An 18070-nucleotide genomic window follows, 5' to 3' on the forward strand; every position below is an offset into this window, starting at 1 on the left:
CCCGAAGTAGGAGTTGCCAAATCGAGTTTTACCTCCAACCAGTAGTCGCCGCTATTAACTCTACCTCGGTTATCCTGGTGCATCAAATATAGCCCGGTAACTTATCACTGCGAACTCCGGAGATATCAACTGTGAAACATCACGTGGACGATTAAATAACATTATTACTGCCTGTCCGACTATTGATTGAATTTAAGCTGCGAGAAACCTTTCACACAATTACATGCATGAGATCTTGCGCTTTCGTTTTGGCCACGCAACCTATTTGTACGAAAACAGCTGAAGAAAGTACCATCTCCCTCCAACATGCCGCCATTAAGAGTCCTCTGCCTCCATGGGGCAGGGACAAATACAGAGGTATTCTGATACAAATTTCCAATGAGAATATACTAACAGAGGTTAAGATCCTCCAGTTTCAGCTTCGTAATACTTCCCTGCCTTCGAACGATCATGCTCTAACAATTCCATCAAGGACCTTTGATTCGTGAGCTTGAATCGGATCATACTGCAACTTTCCATTTTACCGAAGGGGTTGTTGACTCTGGCCCTGGGCCTAACGTTGAGAATTTTTTCGAAGGCCCATACTACTCCTACTACAACTGGCCGCGGTCATCAGAGGATGATGGCACTACTGTGGAAGAAGCATACGATCAACTTTTGGATTTTATTGAGATAGAAGGGCCTTTTGACGCAGTGATCGGCTTTTCGCATGGCGGTACCCTCGCTTGTGGGTTTCTCGCTCAGTGGTCAACGCGCCACCCATACGAAGCTCCACCATTCAAATGCGCAATTTTCTTCAACAGCTTACCTCCGTTTGTGGTTAGCGGGAGCGGAAATTTCATATTTGAGAAGCATCTAAAGGGCAAGATAACCATTCCTACACTTCATGTTGTTGGGAGAAAGGACTTTATTTACGAGCACTCTCTCAAGCTACATCAGATATGCGGGGACAAAAAAGCAACCTTGATGCTACATGACAACGGGCATGAAATCCCCAGAGAGCCAAAATTCGTGGCAAAAATCGCGGGTGCAATCAGGAGATTAAGTCGCGAAATTATGTTCCAATAGCAGAACCTAAGATAGAGCAGGAATGGTAGTTCGGCAGTTCTAGAGTATCAATTTTACAATAGCTCCTTCATTTTATGTCATGTTCGAATGCCATTCATCGTATTCTAGCATTACTCTCATAATTCGACAAATGTTTTCATTACGAGATTTCCTTCCCTAGTACATTGATGGCAAATGTAACTCATTTGTCATAATCTTGCGTCCAGCCATATGCCCAGATACGAGGAGGTTGTGAAATCCTTTTTTACAGGATTTTTTCTTCCATGATAAAAATAGCTCATAACTCGATCCACGTAAAATTTGTGAGCAGAGCATACTATTTCAAAATCACGAACGTGTTAGGTACCGTCTTGGTGGTAGGAGTGAGAGAAATGCTGAATTCATGCCGGCGGTTTATGATGTGCCGGGAATTAGTTTCTAGAAATTACCATTCCACTATACATTTGATTGCGTGAACAGAGTTTCTACCGTAGATAATTAACCAAAAAATCTCAAGCTAATGATTATCTATTGAAGCAAAAGGCTAACTTGATACTTTGATCAGAATCAAGGAATTTAACGCGACATCGTCCAAAGTAGCGAGTCTCAGGGCCTAAGAAGCTCCTAAATTGTGGATGCTGCAAAGCAGCAAGAATATTTCAGATGCCAAGCTAATATTGTGCTAATATCTCCTGAGACTCTGTACATAGTCAATTGCCTTCGTAGTAGAGTAGCGCAAAGTTTTTTTGTTGTCTCCACACGTCATTTGAGAGAAGGAGTCCGGTGTCCGGGCTATTCGGCGAACTAAACTCCTTCACATCAATGTCGTACATGTTTGCCACAAATATTGTCTGCACTATCGATTCACGATTTGTATATGACGCTTACATTAGTTGTTTTGCCTTTGATTCAAATTAACAAGCCCTTTCAATTCTATCCCTGAATCGAGGTCTCCAAGATGTCTAACGGCTTCCTTTTCGTGAGAGACTCCCGCACTACTCAAGAATATAGAGTCCCAATACAGCGAAATGCAATCCTTGCGACGGCATTCAAAGATATCAAGGCCCCTTCGTCTAGCGGGAATAGAGCAGACAAATTAGACAGCGGTTTGAGAGTGCATGACCCCGGGCTCCTGAATACGACAGTGGTGGAAACAGGTGTGAGTTTTGCGTAATACAAATTTCCACACCCCTCTCATCATCCAGGTGCTAAGAGGATCTAGAGATGGAGAAAGAGATCTACTTCTTTTCAGAGGTTACAGTCTAGAACAACTATGGCAAAGTGACTATGAAGATATGTTACATTTGCTGGTGTGGGCAAAATACCCAACACCTGTGCAGAAGGAATCTTTACGCAGAGCATTGATAGCGGCTATGCTAGAGGTCCCCAAAACCGTTTTCGAAGTAGTGTCGGCCTTCCCGTAAGTATTGAGCATGTTGTTTCCCATAATGGAGAAACTAATATGTTCAAAGGTCGGCGTCCCCTCCCATGCCGATGGTCGTGGCTGGTTTGGCGGCGTATCTTGGAAGTAATCCCGATATGATTCCAGCGTCAAACGGCGGAAACATCTACCAAGGTGACATCGAAAAAACTGACAAAGCAATTGTCAAGACGATCGCTGCATACGCAGTTGTCGTAGGGATGGCGGCCTGTCATCGGAAAGGAATTGAGTTCACAGCTCCTTTGTTGGATTACAATTTCATCGAAAACCTGTTCCACATGTCCGGCATGGTTGACGATCTAACTGGGCGACCAGATGCGATGAAAGTGTCATGCTTTCGGCGGTTTGCAGCATTGAATATGGACCACGGGATGGCATTGGCTGTATTCTCCACAATGGTCACAGCATCGTCACTCACAGATCCCATATCTTGTCTTGTTGCTTCATTAGCAGCGGCATATGGTCCTCTACATTTCGGTGCGACTGAGGCTGCGCATCTCAACCTTCGTAGTATCGGAGACAAATCAAAAGTCCCCGAATTTATCTCGGAGGTGAAGCAAGGCAAGCGAAAACTATTTGGATATGGACACCGCACTTACAAAGGCACCGATCCACGTGTAAGGCCTATAAAGGAGCTCATTGAAGATTCGGGTGCAAACTCAGATCCGTTGATTGAGATTGCAAGGGAAGTTGAAAGACTCGCTTCTAACGACGACTATTTCACATCAAGAGGCCTTCATCCGAATGCTGATTTCTATGGGAATTTTGTTTTCACTGCCGTGTAAGTTGCCCGACGATTTATGTAATAGTCCGCTAACATTACTTTCAAGTGGTTTTCAGTCCGATTTCATTCCTATAGCTATGATTTCTCAACGGCTCATTGGAATAATGGCGCACTGGCGTGAGGCGATGGGTGAGTCTAGCGATACTTAGAAGTGCCAATTTCTAACATAGACAGTGCGGGGAATAAAACTTTTTCGTCCGTCGCATATCTACACGGGGGACACTGAGCCAATCTATACTGCCAGTGCAAAGCTATAACATACGAATTGACTGCGCGAGAACGATCTTTTTGATACGGGGAAGGCATGATACACAGGATGATTTCGGTGGAATCGATGTGAGGAGCTAATCAACCCGGGATCAGAAAGATCCCCGGATATATCTAGCGAATCCACATCACGCAACAGCATTAATAATAGCACTAGATAGTTTTGATGCAAATATACCGGAGAATCATTCGATCTGCATTTGAGAATATTTATACAAATGTTCTTTCCGGTTGTACCCCCGCACATCTTCCTCTTGCGTTGAAATTCTTTTCAAGTGATTTTACAATGTCATCGACACCTTATGATCAGGTCATCATTGATATCAAGAATTACGTATTTCATTATCACATTATTGATGAGGATGCCTTCATTTGCGCGCGGATGGCGCTCCTCGATGCCATGGGATGTGCTATCGAAACGATCTCTTCGAGTGACGAGTGTGGCAAATTACTAGGGCCAATTGACCCAACTACAGTAAATCCAAATGGTTTTAGGTTGCCTGGTACTTCATATTTACTTGACCCACTGAAAGGCGCTTTCGACATGGCAACAATCATTCGATATTTGGATCATAACGATGCGATCGCGGGTGCGGATTGGGGCCACCCTTCTGGTGAGGACAATACTTCCAGGTTCATTCTCGCATACTTACAGTCACTCAGATAATCTAGGGGCTATTCTGGCCGTGGCAGATTGGCAGAGCCATCGCATTGCAAAGGGAGATGTCGTCCATACTGGTCCCAAATTAACGATGCGCACACTTCTTATAGCCATGATCAAGGCGTATGAAATCCAAGGATGCTTTCTTTTAAGAAATGCTTTCAACAAACAGGGATTAGACCACGTCATTCTCGTCAAGTTAGCATCTACTGCCGTGGTTGCGTGGCTTCTTGGCCTCACTGAAGAAGAAACAATGGCTGCAATATCCCATGTATGGATGGATGGCCATCCTCTCCGCACTTACCGCCATGGAACAAACACTATTCCTCGTAAGGGCTGGGCTGCTGGAGATGCTTGTATGAGGGCGGTGCAGCTTGCCCTTTTTGCGCAAGCAGGCCAGCCCGGATCTAAGACGGTACTGACTGAACCGAGATGGGGGTTCTATGATACTCTGTTCGAAGGCCAGCCGTTCCAATTTCCCAAACCATACAATAGCTGGACCATAAAAAATACAATCTTCAAAGTCATGCCGGTGGAGGGTCATGGGATTGCAGCTGTACAAGCAGCTCTGCAACACAGTAACCTCATGCGAGCCCGAGGCCTTTGCCCGGATAAGCACATCAAGAGAGTTGATATACGAACAACAGCCGCAGCTATCCTCATTATTGACAAACAAGGGTATTTGCATAACGCTGCTGATAGGGACCATTGCATGCAATACATGGTTGCTTTGGCTTTGCTCAAAGGTGCAGTTCCAGAGAGTAACGATTACAAGAACGACAGCCCTTGGGCGTGTGACGAACGGCTTTCAGAGCTCCGATCCCACATCCATCTTACTGAGGACAAAAAACTCACCCAAGACTACTTAGATCTGAATAAGAAAAGTCTTGCATCAGGAGTAACCATCACCTTTTCTGACGACACCATTTCTGAAGAAATTTTTGTCGAGTTTCCTGTTGGCCATGTCCGAAGTGCCGACACAACGAAGATGGTTCAAGAGAAGTTTAAAAAGAATATGAAGCTAAAATTCTCTACGCAGGAGATAGAGCGAGTGAAAATGGCTGTGGAAATACCCGACATCATGATTTCAGACTTCTTGGGTCTTTTCGCTCAAGGTCGACACAATGAGCAGAAATTATAATGCGGAACGAAGAGTGGGGGGTTTGAACGGCTGAATGTGAAGTCTGCATATACTTTTGAAATAGGGGAATTTGTCTTTTGCATTAGAAATTGAATTTGGGGCCCTTTCTACGTTGCTTCTCTTGAACATCACTCTTGTTTGGCTCGCACAGTATGTCCTTGCCGACAACAGTAGACAATTTTTCTCTATTGATTTGATTACTGGGAGACTCCAATCATGGTTTTCAAACAGCTTTTAAGAATGGACGATGTCCGGATTGAATTTTTTATCCCTCATGCATAATGGTCCGGAGCTAGTAATTAACCTAGCTTTACTGATTTGTGAAATCCTATAATTAGATTTGGAACATTTCACGATTGAAAAAATAGCTATTTTACATCCACACGCTTGTTGATAACAATCTACACATATTCCAAAGCCTTTAAGACGCTAAAAGCGGGCTATTGTTCAAAGCATCGTTATGGCAGCTAATCCTGACACCGAAGGGCAAGCGACTGAGACTACTTCTCTCCTCAGCCGAAAGTCCACACAGGCGCGCTACTCCGTGTTTACCACTACTCAAAAACGAATCTTGATCTCCACAGCCTCACTGGCCTCGACACTCTCGCCCTTATCAGCAAATATCTATTACCCAGTGCTGAATTCTATGGCAAAAGATCTCCACGTCAGCCACGCAATGATGAACTTCACTATCATGGGCTATATGGTACGTAATTTCCATGGCAATGATTCACATTTCAGAACTAATTTCTAAAATCAAGCTGTTACAAGCTTTTGCGCCGACAATCGCTGGTTCCATCGCTGATGTCGTTGGCCGGCGACCTGTCTACATCTTTTGCTTCCTCATCTACATCGCTTCTGATGTAGCTCTTGCTCTGCAGAGAACTTTCCCTGCTCTTGTTATTCTTCGAGCTGTTCAAAGTTCCGGTAGCAGCCCAATGGTCGCACTTGCGAGTGCTGTTGCGGCAGATATAGTAACTTCTGCTGAAAGAGGCATGTACCTTGGGATCGCATCACTTGGCTCTGCGCTCGCTCCTTCCCTCGGCCCAATCATAGGTGGAATACTTAGCCATTGGTTCGGTTGGCCATCTATATTCTGGTTTCTAGCAATTGTGGCTACGTTTTTCTTTGTGCCATTCTTGCTATTCTTTCCAGAAACTTGCAGAACAATCGTCAAAGATGGATCCGTACAGCCGCTGGGGTTCAATCAAACAGTATATCAATGGATGAAACAAAAGTCGAAACAGCGTAATGGAGAAGAAGAATCAGAAGGAGATTTGACGTACTCAGGAAAAACACGCATCAGTCTACCCGATCCTCTTGTCACTCTTCGAGTCGTGTTTCAGTTCCCTACGGGAATTGTCATGCTGGGTAATGGCATTCTTTTCGCGAGCTACTATGCTGTCATGTCTAGTGTTCCGTCACAGTTCGAAATCTTATATGGATTCAATGACCTCCAAATCGGTTTAGCCTTTATACCCGCAGGATTAGGAACCCTATTCAGTGCTTTCACAAACGGTATAATTGTCGACTGGAACTACCGACGCGTAGAAGCCGCCCTGAAAGAGAGATCTGATCACGAGCGGAGTACAAAAGAGAATTTTCCTTTCGAAAAGACACGGCTGCACATAGCTTTGCCTATGATGGTAAGAAACCTTAGCTACTTGCCTTGCACTCTATTAGTAACACGAGAAAGATCTTAGCAGCTATATCGATCGGTATTTACGGTTGGGTAATTTTTTTCCGCAGCCCAATCTGGGCTCCTTTGGCATTGCTGTTTCTTATTGCCTTTTCAGTCACTGGGGCCTACAACGTCATGAACATTTTGGTCGTCGATCTCAATTATTCGAGGCCTGCGACGGCTATGGCGGCTAATAACTTGGTAAGGTGTACACTTGGGGCAGCTGCCACAGTTCTCATTCACCCTTTGCTCAACTGGGTCGGCAGAGGATGGAGTTTTACCTGTATTGCTGGGGCTATTATAGCAGCCACTCCACTACTCCTAGTCTCCTACAGATGGGGACTTGCATGGAGAGCATCTTCAAATAAATGAAGTGTCTGGCTTGTGCTGCACGATCTTGGTGTGAGCTCAGCAATGCATTCTCATATGGATTGGATATTTTGGCACCCCTCATGAAGCTAAACATTGGAATAACTCTTACAAAACTCTGTAAATTCTTCTAGATAATTCACATTCGTTTCATTGAAATTGCATGGTATTTTTAATTGATCTCGATAGTAATGGGACTTTGACAGTGTTCGGTTTTCTAGGTCCTTTAATCTCTCCGGAGATTTTAGATACTGGGTGCCTTTTGCCAATGCTGACATAAGCTTGTCTTAGCATCAGTGGGCAAAGGCTTACTCTGCTGGATTTAATTACCATTTTGACTTTATCTAATTAACAAAGGAACATTTCTCGGAGCTACTCACAGTCTAGCTGTAGACCCATGCATGTGCGAGACCACCTAGTGTGCATGCAGCAGTGTCCAACATATCTGCAATCCCATTCATGATACATTGCAACGCTTCGCCACTATCTACACATTAAGAATTGATCACTTCGCCCTCCTTATCTTTCTCTCTGACATGCGTCCTTTTGCCTTACCGCCACTTTGTGTCCTGCTTGCTGCCACCTTACGATCGACAGCAGCATCACCGCCAATCGCATCACAGGACGGATTCTTTTTTGGCAATCCATCTTTGGACTGTGAATTTGTGTCGCAGCCTCGAATCTACTCTATTTTTTCTTCCCTTGAGACCGACGTTACCAACCTAATCAATCACATTGCACCAGATGTTGATTTTACTGTAGTTGGCCATCAGCCTTTAGCAGGACACTATCATGACTTGAAGCACTTCTATGTTAACGCGCTATACCGACTCAACAACTGCATAAGGCTAAAGTATCCTGATGAGTACCGTATCGAGCTTCAGTACATCACGGGTGGTTGCGACCAAAAGTGGAGTGTTCAGGAGGTTTTGTTTAGTGGACGGGCAAATAATGGTATGCAATTCTGATGGAGTATCCAAATCTGAAGCTCATTTCAACTAGGCGAGAACTGGTCGATGGTGAACGTCTGGATCACTCGGTGGGAACATGATAAAATGGTCGAGATTCGAACTTATGTCGACGCAGCGCGGGTAACAGAACTACTTCACGATAATGAAGTGTGGTCCAACTCATCGACGCATTCAGACCATACTACGTTTCTTCCGGGACCACGAGGAATGCCCCAAACATCGGCGCTAGAGTCTCTTCTAGCGAAAATAGGATATTAGTCACATGCTAGTACAAGGAGCACAATGCAGCACCACCCAGCACCAGCACAGAGCATTTTAAACGTCTGGCAAGCATGTGGGACAATTTGACAGCAGTTAATAAAGCTTTTTGATCACATATTGCTTAACCCTACTCGTTGACTGGTTATAACTACGCTTACGAAAATGAAGTTACTATAATAAACATGCGCAGATTCTAATCATACGTACAGGCCCAGTGTATTTGAATGATAAATCTAGGACTAACGTGGTTCACAAGCGAGCTGATCACCCAAGCGAGCTAATCACGCCCCACCAGCGTGTCGACGTCGACACGTTATCACAGTCTTTTACAACAGTTAATAAACTATTGCGATATACTAAATTAATTGTCTGAATCGCTACTATTACTTATACTATCTATTTTAACTACGCAGGTATAAGCGTTGTGTCTAGTCTGCTTGCAACGCCCGCACCGCCTCTCTCCTCGCACCCTCTTCGACGCACTCTTATCGTTGCCACGGCTGCTACCTACCTATTTAGCTAGTACTTCTTATACCTCGCTAATAGTAAGAGTCTCTTCTGTCTGTACGTATCGCCGCTTACAGCTCTTACGTCTTATTACTATATCTAAAGTTACTTTAAGGCTACCTACTTTCTCACGTAGTAATACTATCTTATATGCTATCTATTACGCACCTTTATTAAGCTGCGTAATCTTTTCGTCTAAAGAGCTTATAGAAGACCTAGGACAGTTTCTTACTCTCTATTAAATAAGAGTACTTTAAGCCTTAACTTCGCGCGCGTTGCGTAGTATCTACGCCTCTTAGGTAGCTACCCGTTATAGTAATTATTTTAGCGTCTGTACTACTATATTAAGCTTTAATAGCATAGCCTATAGATTGTATAGGACTAGACCAGCGCCTCTAAAGCTAGCTTAGATATTCTCCTTTATAATAGACTACTTAAAAGCAGCTTTAAAGGCTGGTAAGAAGGTCTCCTTACTAATATAGTTAGTGCGGTTACGTACTAAGCCTAAAATAGCGTCGCTGTACTTGCGCTTTAATGGCGAGAAATAGGCGACGTTAAGAGGCTATAATAGGTGAGACGAGTGCGCAGGCATATAGAGAAGAATAATATTCTTCTCCTTGTAAAGATCTTGAAAATCGACTAAGTAGTGGCTCTTATAGCTGTCGATAATAAGTAGTTAATACCTACCTATAGTATACCTCTTTATATAGGTATTAAAGTGCTCTAACTACGTAAGAGTAAGCTAATTATTTGTCTACCTATTGAGACTAACTTTAAGAACCTAGTTGGTAGGCAAATCCTTAAACTAGACGTTAATAAGCATCTTACCTATAAAGATAACGAAGGGTAGTATCTAGCGACCTGACGTGCCCACGCCTTAGATTATAGTAACTTACTTACGGTTGCCTAGCTATATCTGCTTCTTTTTGCTATATCCTTCTGAGCCTGTAATAACTAACTATAATAAAATCTTACCTATAGTAAAGCTAGTTTTATTAAAGTTATAGATATTATTGTCTATAATACCCTACTTCTACTTTATTATCTTAACTAGATCGAACTAGCGCTAGATAGCTGCTAGATCTTCGCAGGCAGCTTGCTGGTGATTATAGGGACGGCTCCAGCGCGTACGGAGCTTAGGAGTACGCTTAACAAAGTTATCAACCTAGTTCTTACTAACAGGGTTACCAGCGCGCTCCTCTAATAGTTTATTAGCTATTACTTAAATGTTAGCCTTTGTAGAGGCAAATCCTCGCGTAGACTCTTCAAGAATACGCTTAATAATAGCCTCCTCTTCTAGCTTATTTAGGCGCTTCGAATTCGCTTCGCAGTCGCGTCAAGGGCGTATTTCAGCACGTCGGGTAGATAGAGTACTTTGAGGCACGTTATAGATAGAGGCAGCACGTCTTTAGCTTTGAACACGTTGTAATTAGATATTAGAAAGAGCAAGTTGAAGATCTAATTCAGAATAAGTTAATTGATGATCGCGTTATTGAGACATGACGCGTTGTAGTGTTAATGTTAACGCGTTAGTAGGGCGTGATCAGCTCGCTTGGGTGATCAGCTCGCTTGTGAACCACGTTATGTGAAATTCTAACTTGCATTTACACGTCCCAAAGTTCCAATCTTCCAACCAACCTTCTAAGCTTTAGACTGGTCTCAGCTAACATCACTTAAACTACCTAAGATCTAGAATTCGCAATCGTTCCGAGAGTAATCTTTTGGAGATCCTCCAGCACAGTTGCCCAATTATCCAATCGCCTTTGAAGCAGCTTTTTGATAAATATGTTTTTCTCTAGTGAAATTTCATAGCCACCAACAAGCAAAGAACAGTCTTCGGCCGACTCTAGAACATCTTTTCTCCAAAAGTTGGAAAGTTCATCGAATGAAAATAGGATAGAAGCTTTCTTATCAGAGTACTTGTTAGTCAAATGGTGAAGAGGAGAGAGCCGCCGTAAAGGGATACTAGGTGATTTATTTTTGAGTTTTGATTCCAGCACCCCGATACCGCGGTCGACAAGCATGACCTGAAGGAGATGTTGACTTGGCTGTGTTCCGGTACAAGAATAGCAATCCAACATATTCTTACTATGGGCAAAAACGTCCTTGTTCATCTGGAGGGCTGTGTCAAGCTTCATTGCGTTTGCGTGATGAAGAGCCTCATCTAATTGGAGAAGCAAACGCAATATCAGTTTGTAACATTCACAGCCTGAATACTCCGCTCTGATCGGTTCAAAAGCTTGAAAGCCAATTTGGTTTACCGGTGATAATGGGAGTTGGCGGAATAGCTCTGGAGTCGCGGGGTCCAGAATGGGAGCTCGATTGTCTCTGGAGAGCGTCATATCCATTGTTGGGCGAACAGAGAATGCATCGATATTCGCGGAATTATTAAGATCCGGTGGATCATTCAAAATGTTGAAAACATCCTGCGGTTTGCTGTTCGCCCACATGGATGATCGATCACCAAGATCACTGCAAGCTTCTACCAAATGGTGTTGATCCTGGATATCGTGTATATCGATTTCTTGTGCTGCAAGTTTGCTACCATAAATAGCGTTGAGTGGGCTGTCCAAACTGTCGAGTGTCTCATATGAGCTCGATAGACCAACATTTGACAATTGATCCATGGCAAACATGTTGTCGTGCATAGAAGTAGTTGTGATGTTGAATGAGTACTCCGATGTTGAGACCAAGTCGCTATCAACAGTGGGTATTGTAGCTTCAGATGAGTAAGTCCTTGGAGATGGAGTCGCTGATGTTGATCCGTTCCGTCCTTTGGAGGTTGATATCTGCTGAACATCATCGGTTGAATGTGCAGTATCTTGATCGGCCGACTGTGTTGGAGCATGTTGGTTCTCTATTTGTGACCTGTCATCATCCTCGATAGAGGCTTCCCTTTGCTCTACCCTTGCCTTCCTTGCTGTACCTGATTTACGAGGTCGGCCCATGCGCTTTGAAACGCCATACACGCATTCAATCTTGTATACTTGGCAACGGACGCATTGAGGAATATTACGGCTGCATCGGATTCTAGCCGCAATGCAGGCATCGCACGTTGCGCGGAGTTTCGAGCGCTTCTTAGCCTCTACAGGCGTAGCGTTCGTAGAGTCAGGGGGTTGAAAGTTCATTTGTGCACAAAGTATTTTATACGAGAAAAAGATAGTTCTCGCAAGTAACTGCTATGAAAAATTGGCTCTAAGTTTTGAAGACAGATATCATTTTCTATTCCGATAGACAGCGACAAAACTTAAGTTCTTTAGAAATCACTTGTGTGCCTAAAGGTCCGATTGCGTGCTGAGAGTTATCCCGTTGAGGGCCAAAAGATAAGGCATGTATCTCAACCGCTATGATCCATGCCGTCGCGTCGGACCGAACCCAATAGTTTATATCATGTGCTAGGCCTTGATTCGATTTTCGGCACAGCCCGACGGCCCGTTAGTGGATGACTAGGACTCCGGCTCAATACTACGTAGGCGCAATTTGTAGACACAATAGACAATCTTTTTCCCATACCCACTTTTTAAAAACCCTGTATAATGAACTACTATAGTAATACTACTACCTTTACACGTAGCGCTTTTTCTACCTCCTTATTTTATAGAGTAATTTAGCTTTTTCGTCGCTTTAACTTCAGAATTATATGACTTTCTAAATGTAATATTATAAGTAGGCTGGCAAACGGGTTACGATCTACTTTTTTAGAGAAAAATCTATAGTAAATTCTACGCTAATCTAAATAAGTTAAAAGCAGCTTATTTTAGAGCGCTAACTAAACGCATTCTATTAAATTATATATATCATAGTAAGCCGTATCTCTAATATTTGAAAAGTTATTTAGTAACCTAACGTTATAACGCCTAGGGTTGAGTTACCAGTAATATTATCTAATAAATCTTTTCCTTTTTTAACTTTAAATTTCTAATTTTAAGAGATAGAAATAAATGTTTCATAACTAAGTTATAGCCCTTAGAAAGAGCTTTAAAATGAGCTACTACTCGCTTATATAGGACAATTAAGCGCTAAGATATTTAGTAACTCGACTTAGTATCTCTATTAGCCAGCTTAATTATAAGAGATAGTTTTCTACTTTAATATTATTTACACCTTTTATCTAGTTATACTCTATAGTCTTTAATTCTAGTTTGTAATTTAAATCTAATCATTCTTATAGACCTATTAATAAGATATATATTGATATAAATACCGAACTATATATTATTATGTAAATATTCTTATATAATTTCTATAACTAGTCCGTTTACATAAAGGAATCAAAATAATAAATAATAATCTTATGTTTTTTTATCTATAATATTACAAAGATAAATAAATATATAGAAGGAAAAATTTAATTAAAAAGAGATATTAGTAGTAGAGCAGCTAAGGTTTATCGATAAGAAAGTTTGAGATAAGGCTGTAGGTAGAGAAGTAGAATGGAGCAACTGAACACGCCCTAAGGCTGGACCCCTGGTATGAAACCCACTAGTCTAATCTTTAACAAAGCTTACGCAAGCTGATACGGGATTCTCTGCCACAGGAAGCGATCTACCACCACTTCTGTATCATTATTCAGCACGGTATTCTCAATTCGTGACGCTAAACGCGGGATTGTGTGAGTTGCGTGGGTGACTTCCGAGCTATGGCTGGATAACTGCGTATCGGCCAATAACGCTATAAGCGGAACTGGGCGGAACAGCGGGCAACCGAGCGTAAGCCGCTTCCCCGCCATGGCTAGTCATGGCACTCCATAATTGCGGTGTTTAATCCATCACCTTCTACGGATGTGCCTTTTAAAAGTTCTGTCTAACGCTAATTTTGGCTCTTCGGCAAAACTTTTCTTAGCAGAACCCCTACCTTTAAGCTAAGCTGTTAATCAGTCGTATTTATCTATCTACTTTAACTCCTACTGCTAAGGGCCTAATTAGTTGCGCGGTTGCGTTTTACTAAGCCCGATCTAGACCGCGTTTTTTAACCGCAGCCAAAAACGCTGTACGAAGTTGAAGCAGCGGCTAGACTTCGGCTGAGACACTTTTTGCGTGACAGAACTTTTGAAGGGCACCTCCGTAATAAGCTGTTGTTTTTAGGCAAGCGAACGGAAGCGCCGCCTTGATGAGTGGCGTATCTCGCATAATCTTCGGTAATCATTTTTTTACTGCATTTGCCCCACAACTCTACTTTATCTCTTCACTGGGTAGAGCATGAGCTTGTCTATCAAACTGCGCTGCAATAGACCCACTTCGAACGTATTAGAAGGTGAACATGGATCAAGCATCGCGAGTGGTATCGATGAGCGATGCTGAAGGCCGGAGTAAGTGTGGAATGTTTGGTGACACCCCCTCATTAATCAACATGCCACTGGTGGTTACATGGGGCCTGATTGTCAGAGCTAACCCCCCAATTCAGATAAAATCGTTGTTGTTGTATCACTTTGCTACATTACTATGTATTCAAAAAGAATCTGGAATCCAATGAATCCATGAATCCTGTATAATCGCTCTGGAAAACCTCATTTGGACAGCCTGCAGCCTGGGTGGGTGTTAGAAGCTATCGATTAGCGTGGTAATCCCTAACTTCGATATCATTTACAAAAACAACCTGACACCACCTCGTTAACGGTTTTATTCATTGTATAGGCCTTGCTGATCGCCGACGAGGCTTACGGATACAAAAAAGATCGGCCCATCTAGCCCTGTACATCTGCAAGTACTTGCAAATTAGGATCCTCACCAACTCAAACACATGCATATAGAGGCCCAAACACAATTACTCGAGCAACAGATGGCTCGAGCGGTTATATAGGCCTCTCTAGACACGGTCTGAAGGGCTTTTACTAGTAGGAAGGACGCCTCGATACAACAAGTTGCTCTTCAATCGATTATTATTGGCTATTAGATGGCCTCAAGACATAGCTACCGTGAATGCCATGGTTGTTAGCCCTTGATATCCTTCCAGCATGGTATTGTTTTCACCAGTGAACATTAGGTTTAGATAGCTTCATTTCGTATCAAACCAATACCAAATACAGCATACCGTGTAATTTCGGTATTCTCGGCATATACTTTTTGATGGTCAGGTATCGTGGCGTGACTTACTTGATGGAGATAGCGGGTTGAGAAACTTATATGAAAACAGAGAAGCTTATGCAGAAACGCATAGTTACCAATACTGTCTTGTGCGATATCATGGTATCCACATCTTATCATTCTTGCCTAAATTGCTCGGTCACGTTTGCAAATTCTTCAGAAATTTATCCGAATGAAATCATCTTCTCAGAAATCGTGTGGGATATGTTTTTAGATCAGGATAAGCACTGAGGCTAGCCAAGGGCTAAATGCTTAAGGCGATTAAGAGCTCGGTCAAGCTTCCCATTGAAGAGTCATGGTCCAAAAGACCAGGGATAGGAAGTTAAGTGGATTAGCTGGAGACAACAATCTGAATCAACACTTCTTTGCTCGGCCGTATAGTTCCCGGCAACATTTAGTTCCCGGCTGCACATAGTTTTGGTTCAAGTATTCCGAACAATGTCAGCAAGACCTTTCTTTCGTTCAAATCACTAACAAACTGAGCGATCAACTAGGTATGGTTTTATATGATTTTTACATTTTCATTCAGACTTAGTAAGTTACTTACGTGAATCAACAAGTTATATGTCAACCCGAAACGCAAATATGAACCAACCCTGCACTTGCTCCTTTTCTGCTTTTGAAGCAGTCCCTGAGTTGCAAAAACAAACGCAAATCGACTTCGAAAGCATATTGCGTGTTAGCGCACGTGTCTTTGACCAGTGGGCTGAAATTATCGGCTGTGAACGCTGTCGCACCGATTTTACCACCCTGATAATAATAACAACAGCTGCGGAGCGACTGCTTACCTTGTATACAGCCATATGCAAGGCTTACGGGCTTTCAGAAAAGCAGCTCGATCCTACCGACAAAGGACTTGATACACACCCTCATGAAAGCACTTCGTCAGCAAAAGGTTCCACGGCCACGACACAGACGGATACAGCGTCCCCTGTGTGTGCGCATAGTATGATGAAGTTTGGGAAACTTTCTTTAGAAGGGGATGATGCAAGTTTATTAGCGCATGTTCTTTTGAGCCGCAGCTTGGTCAGACTTGGAGAACTACTGGAGAACTATACTTGTTTGGCATTTGGTGACAACAACACAAATAATAAGGATAATACTCTAGTTGCATGCGAATCATCGCTGGTAGAGACGATGGAAAGGTTAATTCTGCTAGTGGCGCAGGTAAAAATTTAGATATTTGTTATGGTCAATACGAACGTATCTTTTCGAAATAAGGGAACAAAACTTCAAGTTTCATCTCTTGTCAACCCGATAGCAGAAGTGGGCCAATAACAAGGCCAGAGCAAAGCAGATCGGACAGATACGGATGTGTGAGGGGCGAAACGGAGTGAGTAGGCAAGCGTGGGCCTTAAGAAGGTTCGCCAAACCTAGTGTGAACCAAGTTTTATCATCGTAGCCTAGTATGGACGCCTGAAACAGTCCGTTTGAGGCTATCCCAACCCTTGATTCAAATTATGGATATGTTGTAGAAGCAAATCCGCTTCAATATCTTCAGAAGTAGAGTTCAGGCAGAGTAAGGCCGATAAAGTTCGACAGTAGGAGCATTAACCCTGACATGCGCCCTACTCCATATCATCTGCTGTGGTAACTTCCCTACAGCTATTTAATCTCGAGGAGATGACATGTGATACGTGATGGAGGTTTCGGGCTACAGCCATCGCTGAAACCATCGAACAGCCTGAGCCTGAGCTTCTTTCGCGCATATAGCAGCATCTTCGTCTCCTTCCTTCGCACGTATCGCAAAACCATGCTGGCATCTAGGATAAACGACGATTTCATAATTAAACCCGTTCCCGCCATCTCCAGGTCCAAATGAAGATTCTAAAGTAGAGCTCAGATTCTCAATTTTGTCAGGCGTAAGTATTGGATCTTCCTCAGCAGCAGCCAACGAATATGGAACCTTGAACTTTTCGATGGCATCGACAACCATCTTTGGTGCACCTAGGCGGCTGGGATGGGCTGCGAAATGCGCATCGATAAGCCTATCTTGTGACCAACTAGCCAGTGGTTCTGCGCATAACAATGTTGATGGAAGACCCCCCCAGCAGAATCCGCATACACCCAATTTCGCCCCAGGTGGCAAATCGGCTTTGACTCTGCGAGCGAATTCCAACAGCTTTGGATAAGTCTTGTATGCACTAGAGCGCATCATGAATGGGAGAACAATAGCTAGCAACTTGACGAGCGTATATCCTTTCTTGAAATATGCCCAAACATTGAACCCTTTTACAGGCTCTGAAACCGCATCCATAAGCTGCATCGCAATTGGATTCAAAGGGCCCCCATTTATGATGTCTGGTATAATGACCCGAAAGCCAGTTTCTTTAGCGTAGGCATCTGCTAGGAGCTGGTTGTTGATGAATTGCCAGCCAAAAGCGTCCGGAAGGTAGATAATCGTAGACTGTGGTTTATTGGCCATCGGTATTGGAGGCAAAGCAACGTAACATGTAAGGCCGTGAACATCCAGCACCTGACTCTTGTCGGTCGGCTGACCCAGATTGGTATGCAAACTTCCTCGAAAACAATCAGGGCATGACATGGTGTGACGTAGTGAAAGTTTTTCTTTGTAAGGATTTCTGGTTTTGAGGCTGAACTGTAGTATCAATGTCTGGATCGTTGAGATGGGGGACTTTCGAGTGGCTGGATTTTATGAAAATAACTGGCTAAGTTAGAGTACATTTAGTACAAGCGGACAAGTGCCTCGGGATATCAAGAAAGACCCAAAGTTCTTAAAATGGTAAATATTAAATCATCCCGGTGATACAGAAGTACCGGTAAAATTATAAAGTCCGCCGGTTAGTTCTACGCATGCCAGGCCTTGAGGCATCCCGCCCTATGAGCTCCACTAACC

At 43.2% G+C, this 18070-nt stretch overlaps 6 protein-coding genes across 6 annotated transcripts; 4 read left to right on the forward strand and 2 right to left on the reverse strand.

Annotated features, from left to right (window-relative positions):
* The first annotated feature begins 199 nt into the window (after positions 1 to 199).
* Positions 200 to 1112, forward strand: PSV08DRAFT_20649 (serine hydrolase FSH). The gene is made up of 3 exons (XM_014218454.2): positions 200 to 357; positions 405 to 423; positions 473 to 1112. Exons 1-3 carry the CDS (start codon positions 307 to 309, stop codon positions 1066 to 1068), a joined length of 666 nt encoding a protein of 221 aa, XP_014073929.1. The 5' UTR covers positions 200 to 306; the 3' UTR covers positions 1069 to 1112.
* Positions 1113 to 2005: 893 nt separating this feature from the next.
* Positions 2006 to 3529, forward strand: PSV08DRAFT_375027 (citrate synthase-like protein; the record flags this gene model as incomplete). Its single annotated transcript, XM_014218455.2, has 5 exons — positions 2006 to 2217; positions 2270 to 2467; positions 2520 to 3269; positions 3319 to 3401; positions 3447 to 3529. 5 exons carry the CDS (start codon positions 2006 to 2008, stop codon positions 3527 to 3529), a joined length of 1326 nt encoding a protein of 441 aa, XP_014073930.2.
* Positions 3530 to 3825: 296 nt separating this feature from the next.
* On the forward strand, positions 3826 to 5341 carry PSV08DRAFT_190840 (MmgE/PrpD family-domain-containing protein; the record flags this gene model as incomplete). The annotated part of the gene is made up of 2 exons (XM_014218456.1): positions 3826 to 4153; positions 4203 to 5341. The coding sequence occupies 2 exons, from the start codon at positions 3826 to 3828 to the stop codon at positions 5339 to 5341; spliced, it is 1467 nt and encodes a 488-aa protein (XP_014073931.1).
* A 460-nt stretch (positions 5342 to 5801) lies between these two features.
* Positions 5802 to 7394, forward strand: PSV08DRAFT_190793 (major facilitator superfamily domain-containing protein; the record flags this gene model as incomplete). Its single annotated transcript, XM_014218438.1, has 3 exons — positions 5802 to 6047; positions 6103 to 6987; positions 7038 to 7394. The coding sequence occupies 3 exons, from the start codon at positions 5802 to 5804 to the stop codon at positions 7392 to 7394; spliced, it is 1488 nt and encodes a 495-aa protein (XP_014073913.1).
* Positions 7395 to 10812: 3418 nt separating this feature from the next.
* Positions 10813 to 12205, reverse strand: PSV08DRAFT_232433 (uncharacterized protein; the record flags this gene model as incomplete). The annotated part of the gene is made up of 2 exons (XM_014218439.2): positions 11097 to 12205; positions 10813 to 11033 (listed from the first exon to the last, which is right to left on the reverse strand). The coding sequence occupies exons 1-2, from the start codon at positions 12076 to 12078 to the stop codon at positions 10813 to 10815; spliced, it is 1203 nt and encodes a 400-aa protein (XP_014073914.1). The 5' UTR covers positions 12079 to 12205.
* A 4662-nt stretch (positions 12206 to 16867) lies between these two features.
* Positions 16868 to 17758, reverse strand: PSV08DRAFT_190354 (Alpha/Beta hydrolase protein; the record flags this gene model as incomplete). The annotated part of the gene is made up of 1 exon (XM_014218433.1): positions 16868 to 17758. The coding sequence occupies one exon, from the start codon at positions 17756 to 17758 to the stop codon at positions 16868 to 16870; it is 891 nt and encodes a 296-aa protein (XP_014073908.1).
* Between the last annotated feature and the right edge of the window lie 312 nt (positions 17759 to 18070).

Source organism: Bipolaris maydis (genome assembly GCF_028858645.1).
Source record: "Bipolaris maydis strain C4 unplaced genomic scaffold PSV08scaffold_17, whole genome shotgun sequence".
Classification (NCBI taxonomy): Eukaryota; Fungi; Ascomycota; class Dothideomycetes; order Pleosporales; family Pleosporaceae; genus Bipolaris; species Bipolaris maydis.

Coding starts and splice junctions, on each gene's coding strand:
- PSV08DRAFT_20649 (XM_014218454.2), top strand. CDS start 307: ATGCCGCCATTAAGAGTCCTCTGCCTCCATGGGGCAGGGACAAATACA.